At 44.2% G+C, this 15,333-nt stretch overlaps 1 protein-coding gene across 7 annotated transcripts in view; it reads right to left on the bottom strand.

Moving 5' to 3' along the window:
* The window catches only part of SMARCA2 (SWI/SNF related, matrix associated, actin dependent regulator of chromatin, subfamily a, member 2), a 178,296-nt gene that overhangs the window by 149,803 nt on the left and 13,160 nt on the right, over nt 1-15,333 (bottom strand). For all 7 annotated transcript variants that reach the window (XM_027041111.2, XM_027041104.2, XM_053205306.1 and 4 more), the window contains exons 2-4: nt 13,684-13,944; nt 10,058-10,187; nt 3,280-3,666 (exon numbers count right to left, since the gene is read on the bottom strand). In XM_027041111.2, the coding sequence (XP_026896912.1) occupies nt 3,280-3,666; nt 10,058-10,187; nt 13,684-13,908 (742 nt within the window). In that variant the 5' untranslated portion in view covers nt 13,909-13,944. The remainder of the gene's footprint in view (nt 1-3,279; nt 3,667-10,057; nt 10,188-13,683; nt 13,945-15,333) is intronic.

Raw genomic sequence — 15,333 nt, 5'->3', positions numbered from 1 at the left:
AGAGACAGGCACTAAAGAAAATTGGCAGTGAAACTTTTACTTTCTATCGTAAGGTCCTTTACTCCATACACACCAAAAAAAACAAAATAAAACAACAACAAAAACCACCCCAAAAACCTTTTTTATTACAGTTCCTAATTTTAATTTTGCTTTAGTCTCTATAAAATAAAAAAATAAATCAAAATGAAAAGGGAGATGATGGGTTACATTTGCACAGAGCCCACAGCAGGCAAAGGCTGAAGAATTATTTGTTCAGTGCACAACTCCTGCAGTCAACCAGTAATTCTCTAGCGGTGCCTATGATGATATATGCCACTTTGGGTGAGTTACAACTCTGGAGTAGGTTTGAGGCAGACCACCTCAACCAAAAAGATTCTCCTCACACATGAATAACGCTACAAAGTGGGACAAAAGAAACACGGAATCGTAGCTACCTCTAGGTAAGTGGACATACTTAAAAACTTACTGTTTCCTGAAATATTAGTAGAGCGATTTATACACAATACTTTTTTTTTAATTAGGGAGGGATGGAGGTAAACAATAACAAGAAAAATAATATTAACTGGGAAAAAATATTCTTCTTTTGACTTGTCCTAAACGCCAACCTCCTCCCCACCCCCACCAAAAAACAAAACCAAAAACAAAAAAAGTCTTTGTCAAGGAAGATTGTCATTTCCCTCTAAAATCTGAGATTTGGGGACAAGTTCTGCAACAATGTCAGGTGTAAGCCCCTTCCCAGCGGCAGAAATGGATCTGCTCTGTTAACAGGTTATTTCTTCCAAAGTTACCCATGGCCTCCTTGCCCCTCTCTGGCATGAAACACTACCTGCCCTAATATTTTCACTTGTAATGAAGCCTGCTTTCTAGAAACACGAGACATGAGTGGTGAGTAATAAAATGAGTTCCTCCCGACAACAGGGGCCTGGTGAGAGAAGGCCCAAGCATCGGAGACAGAAAAGACACGGAGCCCTCTCTTCTGGAGAGGGTCCAGAAAGCGCACTCAGGATTGTGTTGTACTGGGGCATGGAGTGGTTGCTCTTCCCAAGCATCCAGACAACCACGACTTCGTTCCCTAAGTTCTACTCTGTCATTGGGTCTGCTTATTCGAACTTCGGGTGAAAAGGTATCTGAAATGAATTGATTACCTTCCTGCCTTCTGAAGGGAGGCTTTGGGATGTTTTCCTGCTGAGCGTAGGTCATTAAAAAAAAATACCAATGCTCATGGAGGTCTGCGATGAGATGGCACCCCAGGACACGCATCGAGGTGTGGTGACAGGTGCCTACTGACAGGGTCCCACACCACTACCTCTTGGGAGGTGCTTAACTATCTGATTCCTGTCACTCCGTCTCTACTGGAAACTGCCCTGAGATGTGGGTTATCAAGATGTGCCAATTTCCTTGACGTTGTGTCTAAAGAGCAAGTTAAAAGGCTCTACATAAGGAGCGAAGAGGTTTTTCCTTTTGACACACACAGGAGTAAAATGCTTGCATCTGGTGCACAGAGTTTGGGATGGGGTTCTTTCCCTGGTGGTGAGCTCCGTTGTGATGAGGGAGCCAGTACGGGGCAGCGGTTAAAAGACGTGGGCTCTTGAGGTCAGGCTGCTGGTATGTGAGTCCCGACCCGCCATGTTCTGGATGTAAAGTACTCATCGCTGAGCATGGTGCACGAGGTATGCCAGTAGGTGCGCCCTAAGTGTAAGCTATGCACCCAGAGACGTGCGTGTATTTCTTTCTTTCATCTGGCTGCCTTCCCCAGAGCTGGAGTTATGCCATTTTAAAACCTCTAAACGCATCAAATATGCAAACTACCATTTTATGCGTGGTTTTCCTCTACGTTTGCAGACCCTAGAGGCTCAGTGCCATAGGATCCTTCACCTACCAAAGCGCCATGGTCACTACAAAATGATCTGAATCTGACATGATCCTTTCTTACTCTTTCAAATCCATTCCTAAGTATACAACCACAGTTAACAAGGTGAGTTTATCCCTACCAGAAGAGAAACACAAACTCCGAAGACAGAGTACTTCATCATCATCATCATCACCTGAACTCTTCCATACTACTTCAGTCCCCAAACCTAGAAAAAGTACCCATTTCCTGCACCGATTGTGTGCAGGAATCAGCATGTCGTGGCCTGCCCTAAGGAGAGGGAACCATTCGCAGGAAGGACGTCAACGTCAAGGAAGACCCTGGGAATTCAAAATTCCCTGGGATTCAAAGCTCTAATCAGGACAGAACCATAAACTCTTTGCTTACCTGGTGGTTAACAAAAAAAGCCTGCCAGAGAAAATAAAGTGCGTGGAAGCTCATCCCCTAGCCTCCTGCACCTCTGAATTCTATCAGCGGGATCAAGCCAGACCACCAGAAGGCCCTGGAAAGGACTATCTCATCTCCACCTGTTACATAACAGCACAGCTTAAGCTTTGATGCCGGGGTATATATAAGAAATAGGCCATGTGGATTCTGTTACTCGGTTTATTATGAACAAATGTCACTGATGCCTGTCACGCAGTATCTTTTATAATAATAATAATAATAATAATAATAATAATAATAATAATAGCGGTAATTAAAAAAATAATCCCACCCGGAGAATCTATTTTATTGCCTCATGCTAGAAAACGCTCCGTTTTCCTCTGAGACTCCGGTGAGCTACTTGCTTCTGAACGGTGAAGATTTGGTACCAGACCCTCCCCCCCACCCCACCCCTTTCCTGACTGCCCGGAAACTAGAGTCCACTTGCTCGGAGGCAACGGCCGTTGGAGCTCTTGTCGGCCCGTGTCCCTAACCTCCCTGACCCTGATTTCGATTCCCTTTGCTTCTGATTTCCTACCTGATCATGATTTTACTGCAGGTGTGCTCCTAGGAAGCCTCCCTCAATGCTTTTCGCAAGACAAACCGGGTAGAAATAAATAAGTCAACCAACCTAAGATGGCTCGCGGGGACCGGATTCTGGGGGCGCATTTTGGCGATGGGACGCACCGCGTGCAGGGCTCTTAACCTGGGGGGGGAGGGTGTGCACGGGCTTCCGACAGACCTTGAACCTCTTGGAAGAGAATGCAGAATCACGGGGGACACACCGCCTCCTGCCTCAGACTCTACGGCACAGGAGCCCAAGGATCCTGGCCAAGTGAGCGAAGGAAAACACGACAGCCAACGAGGTACAACAAAGGGCTAAGTCAGCCCTGGGCTTCGGGCGACCCAGCGCTTGCGCACCCGGAGCAGTCCTTATCCGAGCCGGAGCACCGCGTTATTCATTGGGTGGCACGTTAACCTACCAGATGGTCTGTTGTAGTTAACAAGGGCCTGCTGCTGCGGCTGCTGTGCCTGCGGCTGGGGCTGCGAGGGCGGCTGGGGCTGCGGCTGCGGCTGCTGCATGCCGGGCAACGTCCTTTTCCCCTGCACTGCAAGCTGCAGCGTTTCGGGGAGGGGCTGGCCGCGGGCCAGCATTTTGTAAGCTAAAATCTGAGCTCGCAGCTGATGCAGCTGGACGGGGCTGAAAGGCGAGGGACCTCTGTTGGGCTGGCTCATCGCCTGCGGATCGCTCGACAGGAGGGGCCCCGGCTGGCTGGGCGGCATCTGGGGTGGGGTCGGGCCGCCCCCCGACATAGGACTGGAGACGTGCTCTGGGGCTCCCAGCGGAGACGGGTGCGGCGACATGTAGCCTGGAATAAAACAGGAGAGGAGATCACACGCTGCCCCAGTGACCCCCGTGGGCCAGGCATTCCTGGCTACTGGGATAATTTTCTGCAACAGCACTCCCTGTTTAGAGGAATGTAGGATATATACCATTCAATAATCACAGAAGTACGTGGAATTATCAAATTTCTATACACCAGAGGCATACAAATTAAAATTTTCTAGGAGTCACATTAACAGGTAAAAGAAACAAAGCTCATTTTAATAATGTTTCACTGACATCAACAAACCCCAAAATAGTATCGTTTCAAAATATAAAAATTATTAGACATATTTTACATTCATTCTTTTTTTTTTTTCATACTAAGTCACAACACACCTCAAAGAGTAGAAGCCACATGTCAAGTGATCAAAGACCGCATGTGTCCTAGAAGGTAAACTGTCAGTGGCTGCCATATACCTAAACGAAAGGCACCAGGGGAGAGCAGTATACATTAAGACTGGCTTCAACTGACAGAACAAAACCTGGAGGTGGGTTCGATATCACAAAAGGGAATGAAGAGTCTCTTACGAGGACAGCAAATGATTATCTGGTTTATTATTATGCACAATTATTGAGGGCCTCCACTGTTGTAGGCACTACCCAAGTTGAGTGCTCCCTCGAAACAGAGCCTGATGGAAGGATTGAGTGTGAGTGATTTGGGCAAAAGGTACGGGGATACTGGCAGGGGTATAAAAAGGTGGCATAAGGCAGGGACAGCAGCTGCTAGAGTGGGTATCTGCAGATTAATCTCTGGTAGACGCTCAGGGACATAAGGTAAATAACTTGCCTCCAAATTATCCCAGGGAGCTGGGGGAGGAAGAAACTTGAGGTATTTACACTCTCAGGATCATCAGTCACTGCTTATGTCACCGGTGACGACTCTGGGGGATCATTGGTCCCCAGGGACTCTTCTAGCTGTGGGTAAGAGGGACTGAAGTCAGCTGAAGGCAACATAGTGATCTGGCCAGCGGCTTTTAGGCTAGTGGGAGCACAGACATGGTAAGGAGAATTAAAAGGACAGGAGTGGAGTACACATTATTTCTTTAATCCCCACAACATCCTCAGAGCCTATGTGTTGTCCCCTCATTGTCAAATTTTTCTTATTTTTATGTATTTTTTAAATGTTTATTTGTGAGAGAGGGAAACAGAGAGCATGAGTGGGGAAGGGGCAAAGAGAGAGAGGGAGAGAGGATCCAAAGGGGGCTCTATGCTGACAGCAGACAGCCCGATGAGGGGCTTGAGCCCATGAACCGTGAGATCACGACCTGAGCCAAAGTGGGACACTTAACCAGCTGAGCCACCTAGGCACCCCCACCTCATTTTTTTTTGAAATAAGGAAACTGAGGCTCAGAGTGTGAGTGAGTTACCCAAGGTCACACAATGAGATCTCTGTAGCTCCGAAATTCAAACCAAAGTCCGTGTGATTCCAATGTGTACATGTTCTCTCCAGCGTCTAATATTAATCTGGTTTTATAAAAAATAAGTTAGAGACTCGAAAGTCTCACCAATCCTTCTAGAACCATTTACAATATGACATAAACATGAGAGGAATCTGTTTGGGCTTATAAGAGATCTACATGGGAAACTTAAGAATACTTTTCTTGGGGAAGAAAAGTCAAAAATGCATAAAATACTTCAAGGAACTCATTTTCAGGAGATGAACTGCATATCCCGGCCAAAGAATTCCTGGAAAAACATATGACCGAGCACTGTTGCAGGGAGACCCAAGGTGAAGTGAAGGAGGGAACAAGGCGGCCTCCTGCAATCCTAAAGCCTGTCCCGAATTCAAACTAAGCGCTAATTAATCAAATCACCGATGTCCTAAGACACAGTATAAAATATTAAAGGTCATTGCCTTTTAATAAATGTACTTGAGTCACAATTATCATAAAGGTCATCACACCCGCGGTTATTAGACATCTGCTTTGTGTTTGAGCCCACGTTGGGATTGGGCTGAAAGAGCTCTGTGCGTCCACGTGGGATCACAGAGGCCCAAGAATATCTGACCAACAGTGACTGGGGACTGAACCGTCACCATGTGCAAAACTAGAGGGGGAAAAAGGGATGTAACTTCTTGTATGTCGAATTGCCAAGGGAAACAAATTTCGTCTGATCCTCTAAGACAAGGGTAGGTTCTGTCCAATCAAAGGGTGGGAGAAGTAGAGCTCCATTCAGAGAAATCCTGCACTGAGGATCCACTGACTCTTGTTCTCCAAATCCCTACTTCATAAGAAAACGCAAAACCACTCAGCCACTAGGGTTCTAGTTAGTCATAGAAGTTGGCCAAGAAAATGCCCTTGAACCTGAAAGCAGCCTCCAGGGCCAGCAGACATGTACAGCCCAGTATGCTGCCACTTAAAACAGAAAAGGTTTAGATGGGACCCACAATATACACCTAACTTTGTCATGAACATTCTTCCTTTTTTTTTTTTAAACCTTTATTTATTTTTGAGACAGAGAGAGACAGAGCATTAACGGGGGAGGGGCAGAGAGAGAGGGAGACACAGAATCGGAAACAGGCTCCAGGCTCTGAGCCATCAGCCCAGAGCCCGACGCGGGGCTCGAACTCACGGACCACGAGATCGTGACCTGAGCCGAAGTCGGACGCTTAACCGACTGAGCCACCCAGGCGCCCCGAACATTCTTCCTTCTTAATGAGGCTTACATTTGCCCCTTCATTGTAATGCTGGCGCAAAATGGGAATTTGTTCGTTAGGAAGCAGCCTCCTGACACCGTTTTGGCCAACCCTCTACCTACCACAGAGGGAGAAACCTGCTACCAAAAACTTCCTGCTGGCATTTTCATAGTAGGAGGGATACTCCTTCTACATTAAAATGGGTCATATGTCTCTCGTCTTCTGGTCTCTCCTATTTTCTTCAGGTCATCAATTATAGCTTACCCCAAGATAAGTCACAGGATGCCTAATACAATGGGCCAAAACACCAGACAATCCAGTCTAAACTCAACTGTTAACCAAATTGCTCTTTTAAACTGTGGAGTACAGGCAAGACGAAGCAAGGGAGGAAGGTGAGACAGTTACATCAGGGACAGTGATTAAGTTTACCTCAAATTCACTAAGGAAGAAGCTGAGAGTAGAATAAAAATCATTTTCCAGAATTCGTCAGTGCAACCAAGTTTCACCTCAAATGTGACAAGAAGAAACTGGATGGGAATTTCCCCCCCCAGAAAATACAGGGGATGGTAATAGAATCATTCTATCACAGTATGATGTTAAAAATGTGACAGTGTTTCAGCTAAAGAGAGAGAGATTTTTTTTATCCTACATTCCATAAAACTTCAGGAAAAAACAGAATCTAAATGATGATACAACATAACATATTTTAGTAATTATCTTTAGTTGAGAAAACGGGGTGAGGAAATTGCCTGAGAGTGAATATACATTCGTCTGCAAGATGCCAGCGTCGATATGGAGTCTACTCTTTTTGAACTAGTCTGATTTGCTCATTCGAAAGTGGTCCAAAAGTGGCAGTTTTACTTCCCTGGTCTTCGAGGGCCAATATCGCCCCAGTTTCACCTTGCCTCAGAGAAGCAGTCACGTCTCTCCTTTTAATAATCTTGAACTTATAAGTGCCAATTTTTATATGAATTTTCTCTTCGCGTGCGCGCGCGCGCACACACACACACACACACACACACACATTAAGTATTATATACTTGCCTTGGAAGACTTTTTCTATCCAAGGGACTAAAAATAAATAATGTTATCATTGAGACCATAAGGTACACAATTCAGTATTTATTGAAGGAAATGGTTTTCCTTCTCCACCAATACCTTAAAATAACCTAATATGTTGCTAGGTAGTTAAAGCTGGCAGCCTTCCAATCAATGCCACACCTCTCTATACCTGTGTGTTTATAAATGGCTTTTTACAATGGGGTTTTTAAAGAGACATGCTATTACAGAGTCTAAATTCTTTTTAGATCATTATATAGAATAAGACTCCATTATACCAATACTACTTTACTCAAAACTATGCTTTTAAATAACTCATTCCCCAGCCTGCAATGCACTTTGCTAGTTTGGAGAAAAATATTACGTGCTAATTCTGATTCCATTTAAATGCAGACCTCTACGTTTCCAAGTAATTAGAACTTCCTGAAATTACATAAAAATTAGTATCTATTTAGAATTGTTGACTTGTGAATGCATCAGGTCACTTCTCTGCCTACATGAATGAAACTAACTAGGTATCTATCCAGTTGTGCGCTAGATCCTGTGCCAACGTCTTGGAGATTCCAAGCGGAATAAGAGGAACCAAGCAATGAGAGCAATTCTAAGATACGCGAAAGTAAAAACGCTCACGTAAAGTTCATGCATCGGAAGTGTTTTGTGTTGGGAGTTTTGCTCGGACCCTATGACTAGAGGTACTGCCAAGCTGGGAGCAGAGAGAACAAGCACCTGGCTTCGAGAATTACTGAATGTCACTCGTCTACATCTCCCAGACAGTACAAACGAGGTCTATATTGGCTCTGTGAATGCACCTGGCTCGCACCTGGCTCCTTAATATTTAAATGTTAAACCTGGAAGTGCTGTCTAAATCCATTCTTGAACACCGAATGGGTCAAATGTTTTCTTCCTATACTGCAAAAAGGCCCAATGAATCAGGCTGCTTTTCTGACAACATGGTAGTCAACATTTGGTGAGTCCTCTGTGACCCTTAGACCTGCCTGCCATCAAAATTCAGATCGGAGTCTGGGATATTCAAAACCTGCTTAAACATTAATGACGATACACTCCTATGCCTCCATGATTTGCTTATTTAGATATCTGTTAAAATTGTGAACACACTTCTCTAAATCCTCGGTCAAAAAATCTCTCCTCGGATGGATGGATGGCTGATCATGAATAGAGAAAAAGACTACATATATTAAACTACAAAGGAGTATGCACACCAACACATAAACCACAAACTTTGAATTATATATCAACATATTAGGGTTAACTGGTCCTAGATGAATGCATGCCCTTGCATGCTGAAATGATCATTAAATGACTGTGAAAACAGGTTACATTGTACTCAAAGACTTGGCGGTATCTTTACTATGTCTTAGGGAAGAAGGCACCAAGAAGAAGAGAAATATACCATAGATTGGCCATTGTTGTGGGTTGAATTATGTCCTCTGCAGAGATATGCTAAAGCCCTAACCTCTAGAACCTATGAATACAACCTTATTTGGAAACAGGATCTTTGCAGACGTAGTCACGTTAAGATGAGGTCATAATGGATTAAGACCCTAAACCAATGACTAGTGTCCTTGTGAGAAGAGCGAAATCTGGACACAGGCACAGACACTCGGGAAAAATGTCACATGGAGACCAAGACAGATTGGAATGAGAGATCGACAAGCCAAGCAGTGTCAAGCTCTCAGCCACCAGAGGCTTCCTGAATTTACAAACAGGAAAACAAGGCAAAACAAGATTCTTCCCCAGAGCTTTCAGAGAGAGCAGGGACTTGCTGATACCTTGATTTCAGGTTTCCAGCCTCCAGAACCATGAGAGAATAAATTTCTATTGTTCTGAGCCGCCCCCCACCCCCACCCCACCACCAGTTGGTGGGAATTTGTTATGGCGGCCTTAGGAGACTAATGCAGCCACCCATCAGCAACGACAGGTAATTCCGCTGCCAGAAAAAAGCCACCTTACAGACAACGTAAGAGCATGCAATCCAAGGGACACGGTGGCTCATCTTACCTTCACATCTATGCTGTCATTTGGAGGCAGACCTGGATTCTCCTTCTGGCCCCCCGTCACTTACTGGATGTGTAAACTTAGGAAAACACGGTAAATTCTCGGAGCTTTAACTTCCCGTCTGTAACACTGGGGTGCCCTAATTTACCTTACAAGATCACGAGAAAGAATCTGCATAAAGTACACAAAGCACTCTGTAGACTGCTTGGACGCAGGGTGGCTAGTAGAATTTATTAGCATTTTGGAAATAAAACTGTCCATATAAATCATAGTTGTGTTGGCGGGGGAAGGGGGAAATGAAGCCTGCAGGACTCGATCTCCCTTAGACACGTTCTTTGGAAACCACAATTAAAATAACCAATAAGAGGGGCGCCTGGGTGGCTTGGTCAGTTGAGCACCTGACTTCAGCTCAGGTCATGATCTCGTAGTTTGTGGGTTCGAGCCCCGTGTCAGGCTCTGTGCTGACAGCTCAGAGCCTGGAGCCTGCTTCAGATTCTGTGTCTCCGTCTCTCTCTGTCCCTCCCCTGCTCATGCTCACTCGCTCTCTCTCTCTCTCTCTCTCTCTCAAAAATAAATAAATGTTAAAAAAATAAATTGAATAACCAATAAGAAAGATGAAAGGCTATGGAACTGAGCCAATGTCAGGTGTGGAGCAGACACAAACCTTGGCTGTGTTGATCCATCGGACTCTGGGGAGGACCCATGCCTGGGTGCGGTGGCCGCATACCGGTGCCCTTCATGGATCCACAATGGATATCTTCTACAATCCCCTTGTCGTGCATACCATCGATGGGCTGAAACATGTCAAGGACGTCAGTTAGATGTCACTTTAGCTACAAAATATGTAGTCGGACCCTGAAGATCCCTCATGTTTAAAGTCTTCAAAATTGTGGCACAATTTTCTCTGGCTCACATGACAATCATCTATTTTTATACCTAGACTACCTGTATTATTATAGGTCTTACATATATTTTATAGATGGAGACAAAAAAATAAGACTATATCAACAGGGCTAACAAAACTATCTGTAAGTCAAAGTTAAGGCTGTGAACAGCTGGATTTTTTTTTTTTTTGTAATGTCAAAAGCCTATAGATAAAAAGAAAGTCCTGCTCACAAGGGAGACAAATAGAAGTTATTCTTCTAAACCATTTTAAGTAAGTTTTGAAACCTGTTGTACATTGAAGTTATAGTGCAAAGTCAGAAGGGAGACTATTTGAAACATCTGTGATGGTCTATTTTTTGGTAAGTTTTTTTTTTCCCCATCAGAGAGGAAAAAAGACTATGGAAAGTTTAAAAGTCGAAATCGGAAAGTTCCATGCAGTTGGGAAAAGAGGAACAGCCGCAGTGGAGCAGACTACTTCAAGGGAAGGAAGGTCCAATGGACGAAGCTATACCCTGGAGAGAAGAGGTCCTGAAAACGTTTCAAGGCAGAGTTTGGAAAAAAGTTAAGAACGCAGGGACTGTTCACAGGACGTGAGGCCTCGTATGTAACAGGCACATGATAAAGAGCCATTGAGCTGACATTAATCCAATCCAGAATTGGGCAACGGAGCATGTGTTTGAAAAAAAGGAAAAGTCTATTCCTCCCCACACTGGAAGAGCAATTTTCAGAACAGCCTGAAAGAAAGATTTCCAGGAGTTTATAGAAACCAAATGACTTCAAGTAAGAAAGTATGAGTGTTTGCAGTTTTACAGAAAGGAAAGTTAATTTCTGCAGAGTCAAAAGCGCGCACTTGAAAAGAGGAAAAATTTACCATAAAGAGGATGTTCAGAAGAAAAATGGGAAGAATTTGGGATAAAGAGTGTCTCTGAGTCTGTTAAATAGTAATAATAGGGAAGAAATCAAGGCAACACAAGCAGATGTATTTAGGCCACTTGTTTATTTATTTCCAGCGATGTTGAAAAGCGAAAAGCTGAATCTCAGAAGGAGAAGGAGGAGAAAGACAAGGAACAAAGCTGCCTGTAAAAGGACTCTAAAAAAGGGAAGGCATCTGGTCAGCAGGTGTGAACTCTAGGCGCTTAAACAGGTCCCCACGCAGGGCATCATCAGAGGGGCTGGGATTATGGAAAAGCAGGATGGCAAAAAAAAAAAAAAAATTATCAGCAAAGCAAAAGAAAATGAAACAAAAATGAGTATCAACGGGGCGGGGGGGGGGGTGGTGTGGAAGGGAAGACAGTATGGGAAAACGTGACAAAAACACTAGGTCACAAAACAGAAGGGACCAGAAGAGATAATCACCAATAAAAATGAATCCAGAGCAAAAACCTACCACGGACCCAACACTCAGTCATACATTCAAATGCTTAAATGCTTAAATAATACTAAAGCTTAGATAAAGCTTTCCTTCACATTTTATCTTTCATTTGGGAGGCAAGACAGCCTCAAACCGTCCTGGAATTCTTTCACCCAGTTGGACTAAGGCCTATTAGTGACAAATCAGACCTATAATAGCTCCCAAATTAATTTAATAGGGACATAAGACAATGTAATGACTTCAGTATGTCTGTATGTTCAATATGTCTCCTAAAGACGACGATATGAAAAACAAGCAGCTTTATTTCTTTAGATACCTGAAACGCTAAAAACATGTTTAAAAAAAAAAAAAACCCAAAAAACGAAAAAGCAGAGAGAGAACCTGGGGATATTATAGGGATAGGCATGGTATGTCATTAAATGAAAAGAGGAAGTTTCAGAGTAATTAATAGTGATGCTATGATTATTCGATTATGGTAAAAGGAAAAACAAACAGAGAAAGTCAGACCTATATATGCAGATGTGCGCTTACAGAGTACTTTTACTGGACAAGGAGAAAAGTAAGGCTGGGAAAGTAAGCACAAAGCTGTTACCTGGGGTGAAGCCAGGATTAACCATTTCTTTCTTTTTTTTTTTTAACTGTTGTTTAATGTTTATTCATTTTTGAGAGAGACAGAGTGTGAGCAGGGGAGGGGCAGAGAGAGAGGGAGACACAGAATACAAAGCAGGCTCCAGGCTCTGAACTGTCAGCACAGAGCCTGATGCGGGGCTCGAACTCGTGGGCTGTGAGATCCTGACCTGAGCCGAAGTTGGACGCTTAACTGACTGAGCCACCCACACGCCCCTAACCATTTCTTTCTTTAGCTCAGTATGGTTTTACTTTTCAAAAGAAGTATATATTACTTTCCTGATTTGAAAATCATCACATAACAAAATTTGTAAAATAAAATAAAATGAAATGAAATAAAATAATAAATAAATAAATAAATAAATAAATAAATAAAATTTGGGCTCTGATGCTTTACCTTAAAATGGGCCTGTACAGTCCTACACAGTTAGAGGAAAGACTTGCTTTATTTTGCTGGAATCTTTCTGTTTTAAACCAGCATCTTCCACGGCTTGCCTACTTTATACCAAGGGGCAGCCCCACCATGCCTGTCGTCTACCTGTGACGACATCCAAAAAGGGGATGGAAAACCTCTATGTGTCTCATCGGGTACAGCCCTGAGGTCACGTGCTGTGGCCTCACTGATTTCCACTGGCTAGTAGAACAAACTCCCACAGGCCCTTGCTGGCTTTCTCCAAAGGCTGCTCTCCCTTCTCTGCATCTCCCTCAAAGGCCTGATGCCAAGTTGTACTGATATGATCATCCCTGCAGCAACAATCCAAGCCTCATAAACAGAAGATTATTATAACCCTAGTCCAGAAACGAACAGATAGGGACCTGCACTCTGCAAACTCCCAGCCCTCTTCCAAAATCAGAATAAAGCCACTTGACATGGGGATAGCATAGTGCATTTTAGGGATTCCCGAGAAACTATTTTATTTCGATACAGTCTTTTAAAAACATCCCTTAGGAAATGACTTGTTTTCTTTTCACTCTGTGGGATCTTTTTTTTTTAAATAAATGTCAACATTTTTAGGGAAGGATCAATTTCAATACATCCATTCGCGGATGATATGTTATTTAACATCTACGGTTGGAAAAGAACCAAGACTCGCTCGCTAATACACTTACTCACCAGGCCAAGGTACCTGCAACCTACAAATCACAGACTGTCAGAACTGCATATTCTATCTAGCCTTTTGCGAAAACCCAAGATCTGATCTTCCTGTACAACATCTGTAACAATAAAAAGAGCCTCAGAACGTATGTTTTTAATAACATACAAGATAAAACAGAGTCCTAGCTTGATTCTCTTGTTAACAATAGTAAGGGGAAAAAAAAAAGAGAGAGAGAGAAGGGGGGGTTATCAGGGATATTAGCCATCCATGACTCAGAAGACAAGAGTGAACAAGAAAATGAACTCTTACCTTATGCATTTGATGTATGCCTTCCTGCGGGAAGTCGGCAGACCCCATTGTTGGCATAGGGTGTGAGACACTGGGAGGTCCGGGACTCGGCCCCATCATACTGTGGACAGAACCTGGGGATGGTCCGGGTCCTGGACTAGGTCCAAGAATTGGTCCAGGAGAGGGTCCGGGCCCTGGCGAGGGCCCTGGATGGGGCATTGCGCCAGGGTCTGTGGGCGTGGACATCTACTTCTCCTGTCTCTGCCAGTCAGTAGAGTGATACTGCGTTGGAAAGAAGAAAAGAGAAAGGAATGTCTTAAGCATGATGTTGAGATCAGAATGAAACAGTTGTTAGTGTTTGATGGTGCCATTTCTGTAACAAACATCAAACAGAACTGCCCTGTCTCGTCCAGATGTTTGAGTGAGTGTGATATATATCCATCTGCCCTAGTCTTTATGAAGACCACTTGTTTAAAAGGAAAAAAAAGAACACTCTAAATGATTCCCCAGAAAGATATAAATCATCTAAGATACAAAAAACACTCACTGGAGAAACTCAAATTTAACACATAAGCAGAATTCTAAACAAGTTTGAAATTTATTACCGAAGTCAACAGATGCTGGCTTGGGCACCTGACGAGTCATTAACCCCCCAAAGCCAGTAAAATATAAAACCCCTAAGAAAGTTTTCATAACCAAGACACGTTTTCATAAGTAGATGAGCATTCGAAACTTCACAGAGAACTCCAGATAGTTAAAAGGAGAAAGGAGTACAATTTCAGAAACTGACAGCGAAAGGGAATGCCCGTTGGGGGGCGACGGAGAAGCGGGGGTTGCCCGGGTCAAATAGATAGATGGGTCCAAATACCCAACATGTAACAACCACCAGCTGAGACCGAAATGCAGTGTTGGCACATGTACCAAAACAGCTCCGTGCCCGGCACCAAGCAAGCAGCCAGTCCTCATGCAGCCTTATCTTCCCCACCACCTCCGCCGTACCAGAAGCGATCAGAAGAAACAGTTTAAACTGCGGTTCCTCCTGCGAGCTAAGTAACTGCCGACCACTTGGAGAGTTGAGGCCATGCATTCATCCTCAGCTTCTCTGTGGTCCCAGATTCCCGAGAAGAGTCATCCATGACTACTGGATCGGGCCCAGCGCAGGCTAAGTGTGGAAATTCCGGTGCTCTGATTTCGGCAAACAGTCCATCACCCACACTCCAAGATTTCTTGGCATCCTCCCCCCTCCCTGGGGAAATGCCTCACATCTTGGAAAGGAGCCAAAACGAGCAAATAAGCGGTTTCCCAGATTCCGACGGACATCAATGAAGACCACTGGTGAGAGGAAATGTGACACTGGACCTTTCGTTATCGGGGGCCCGTGCACCTGTACATGCAAACACTTTCCTGCTCTCAGACGACCTCCCAGAACACAGAATGAGACACCCTAAGTGAATTTGCTTACCCATTGCTTAGCGGCAGGGGTGGAATTAACCATAGGGGCCCAGGCACTCACAGCCAGGGTATTTCCACGCGGTGAAACGAGGTTAAAGGGGAAACACATCGAAAAGCCACATTAGTTCCATTCTTAGCTCCCTGCTTGCTTTCACCTCCTGCTAAATCACTGGAATGCAAGGGTCTTGCTCTTCCGCACTCCTCTGTGTCCCTGCATGT

Source organism: Acinonyx jubatus, chromosome D4, assembly GCF_027475565.1.
Source record: "Acinonyx jubatus isolate Ajub_Pintada_27869175 chromosome D4, VMU_Ajub_asm_v1.0, whole genome shotgun sequence".
NCBI lineage: Eukaryota > Metazoa > Chordata > Mammalia > Carnivora > Felidae > Acinonyx > Acinonyx jubatus.
Note: the sequence above shows the minus strand (reverse complement) of the source record. Positions and strands in the feature narration are given on the sequence as shown.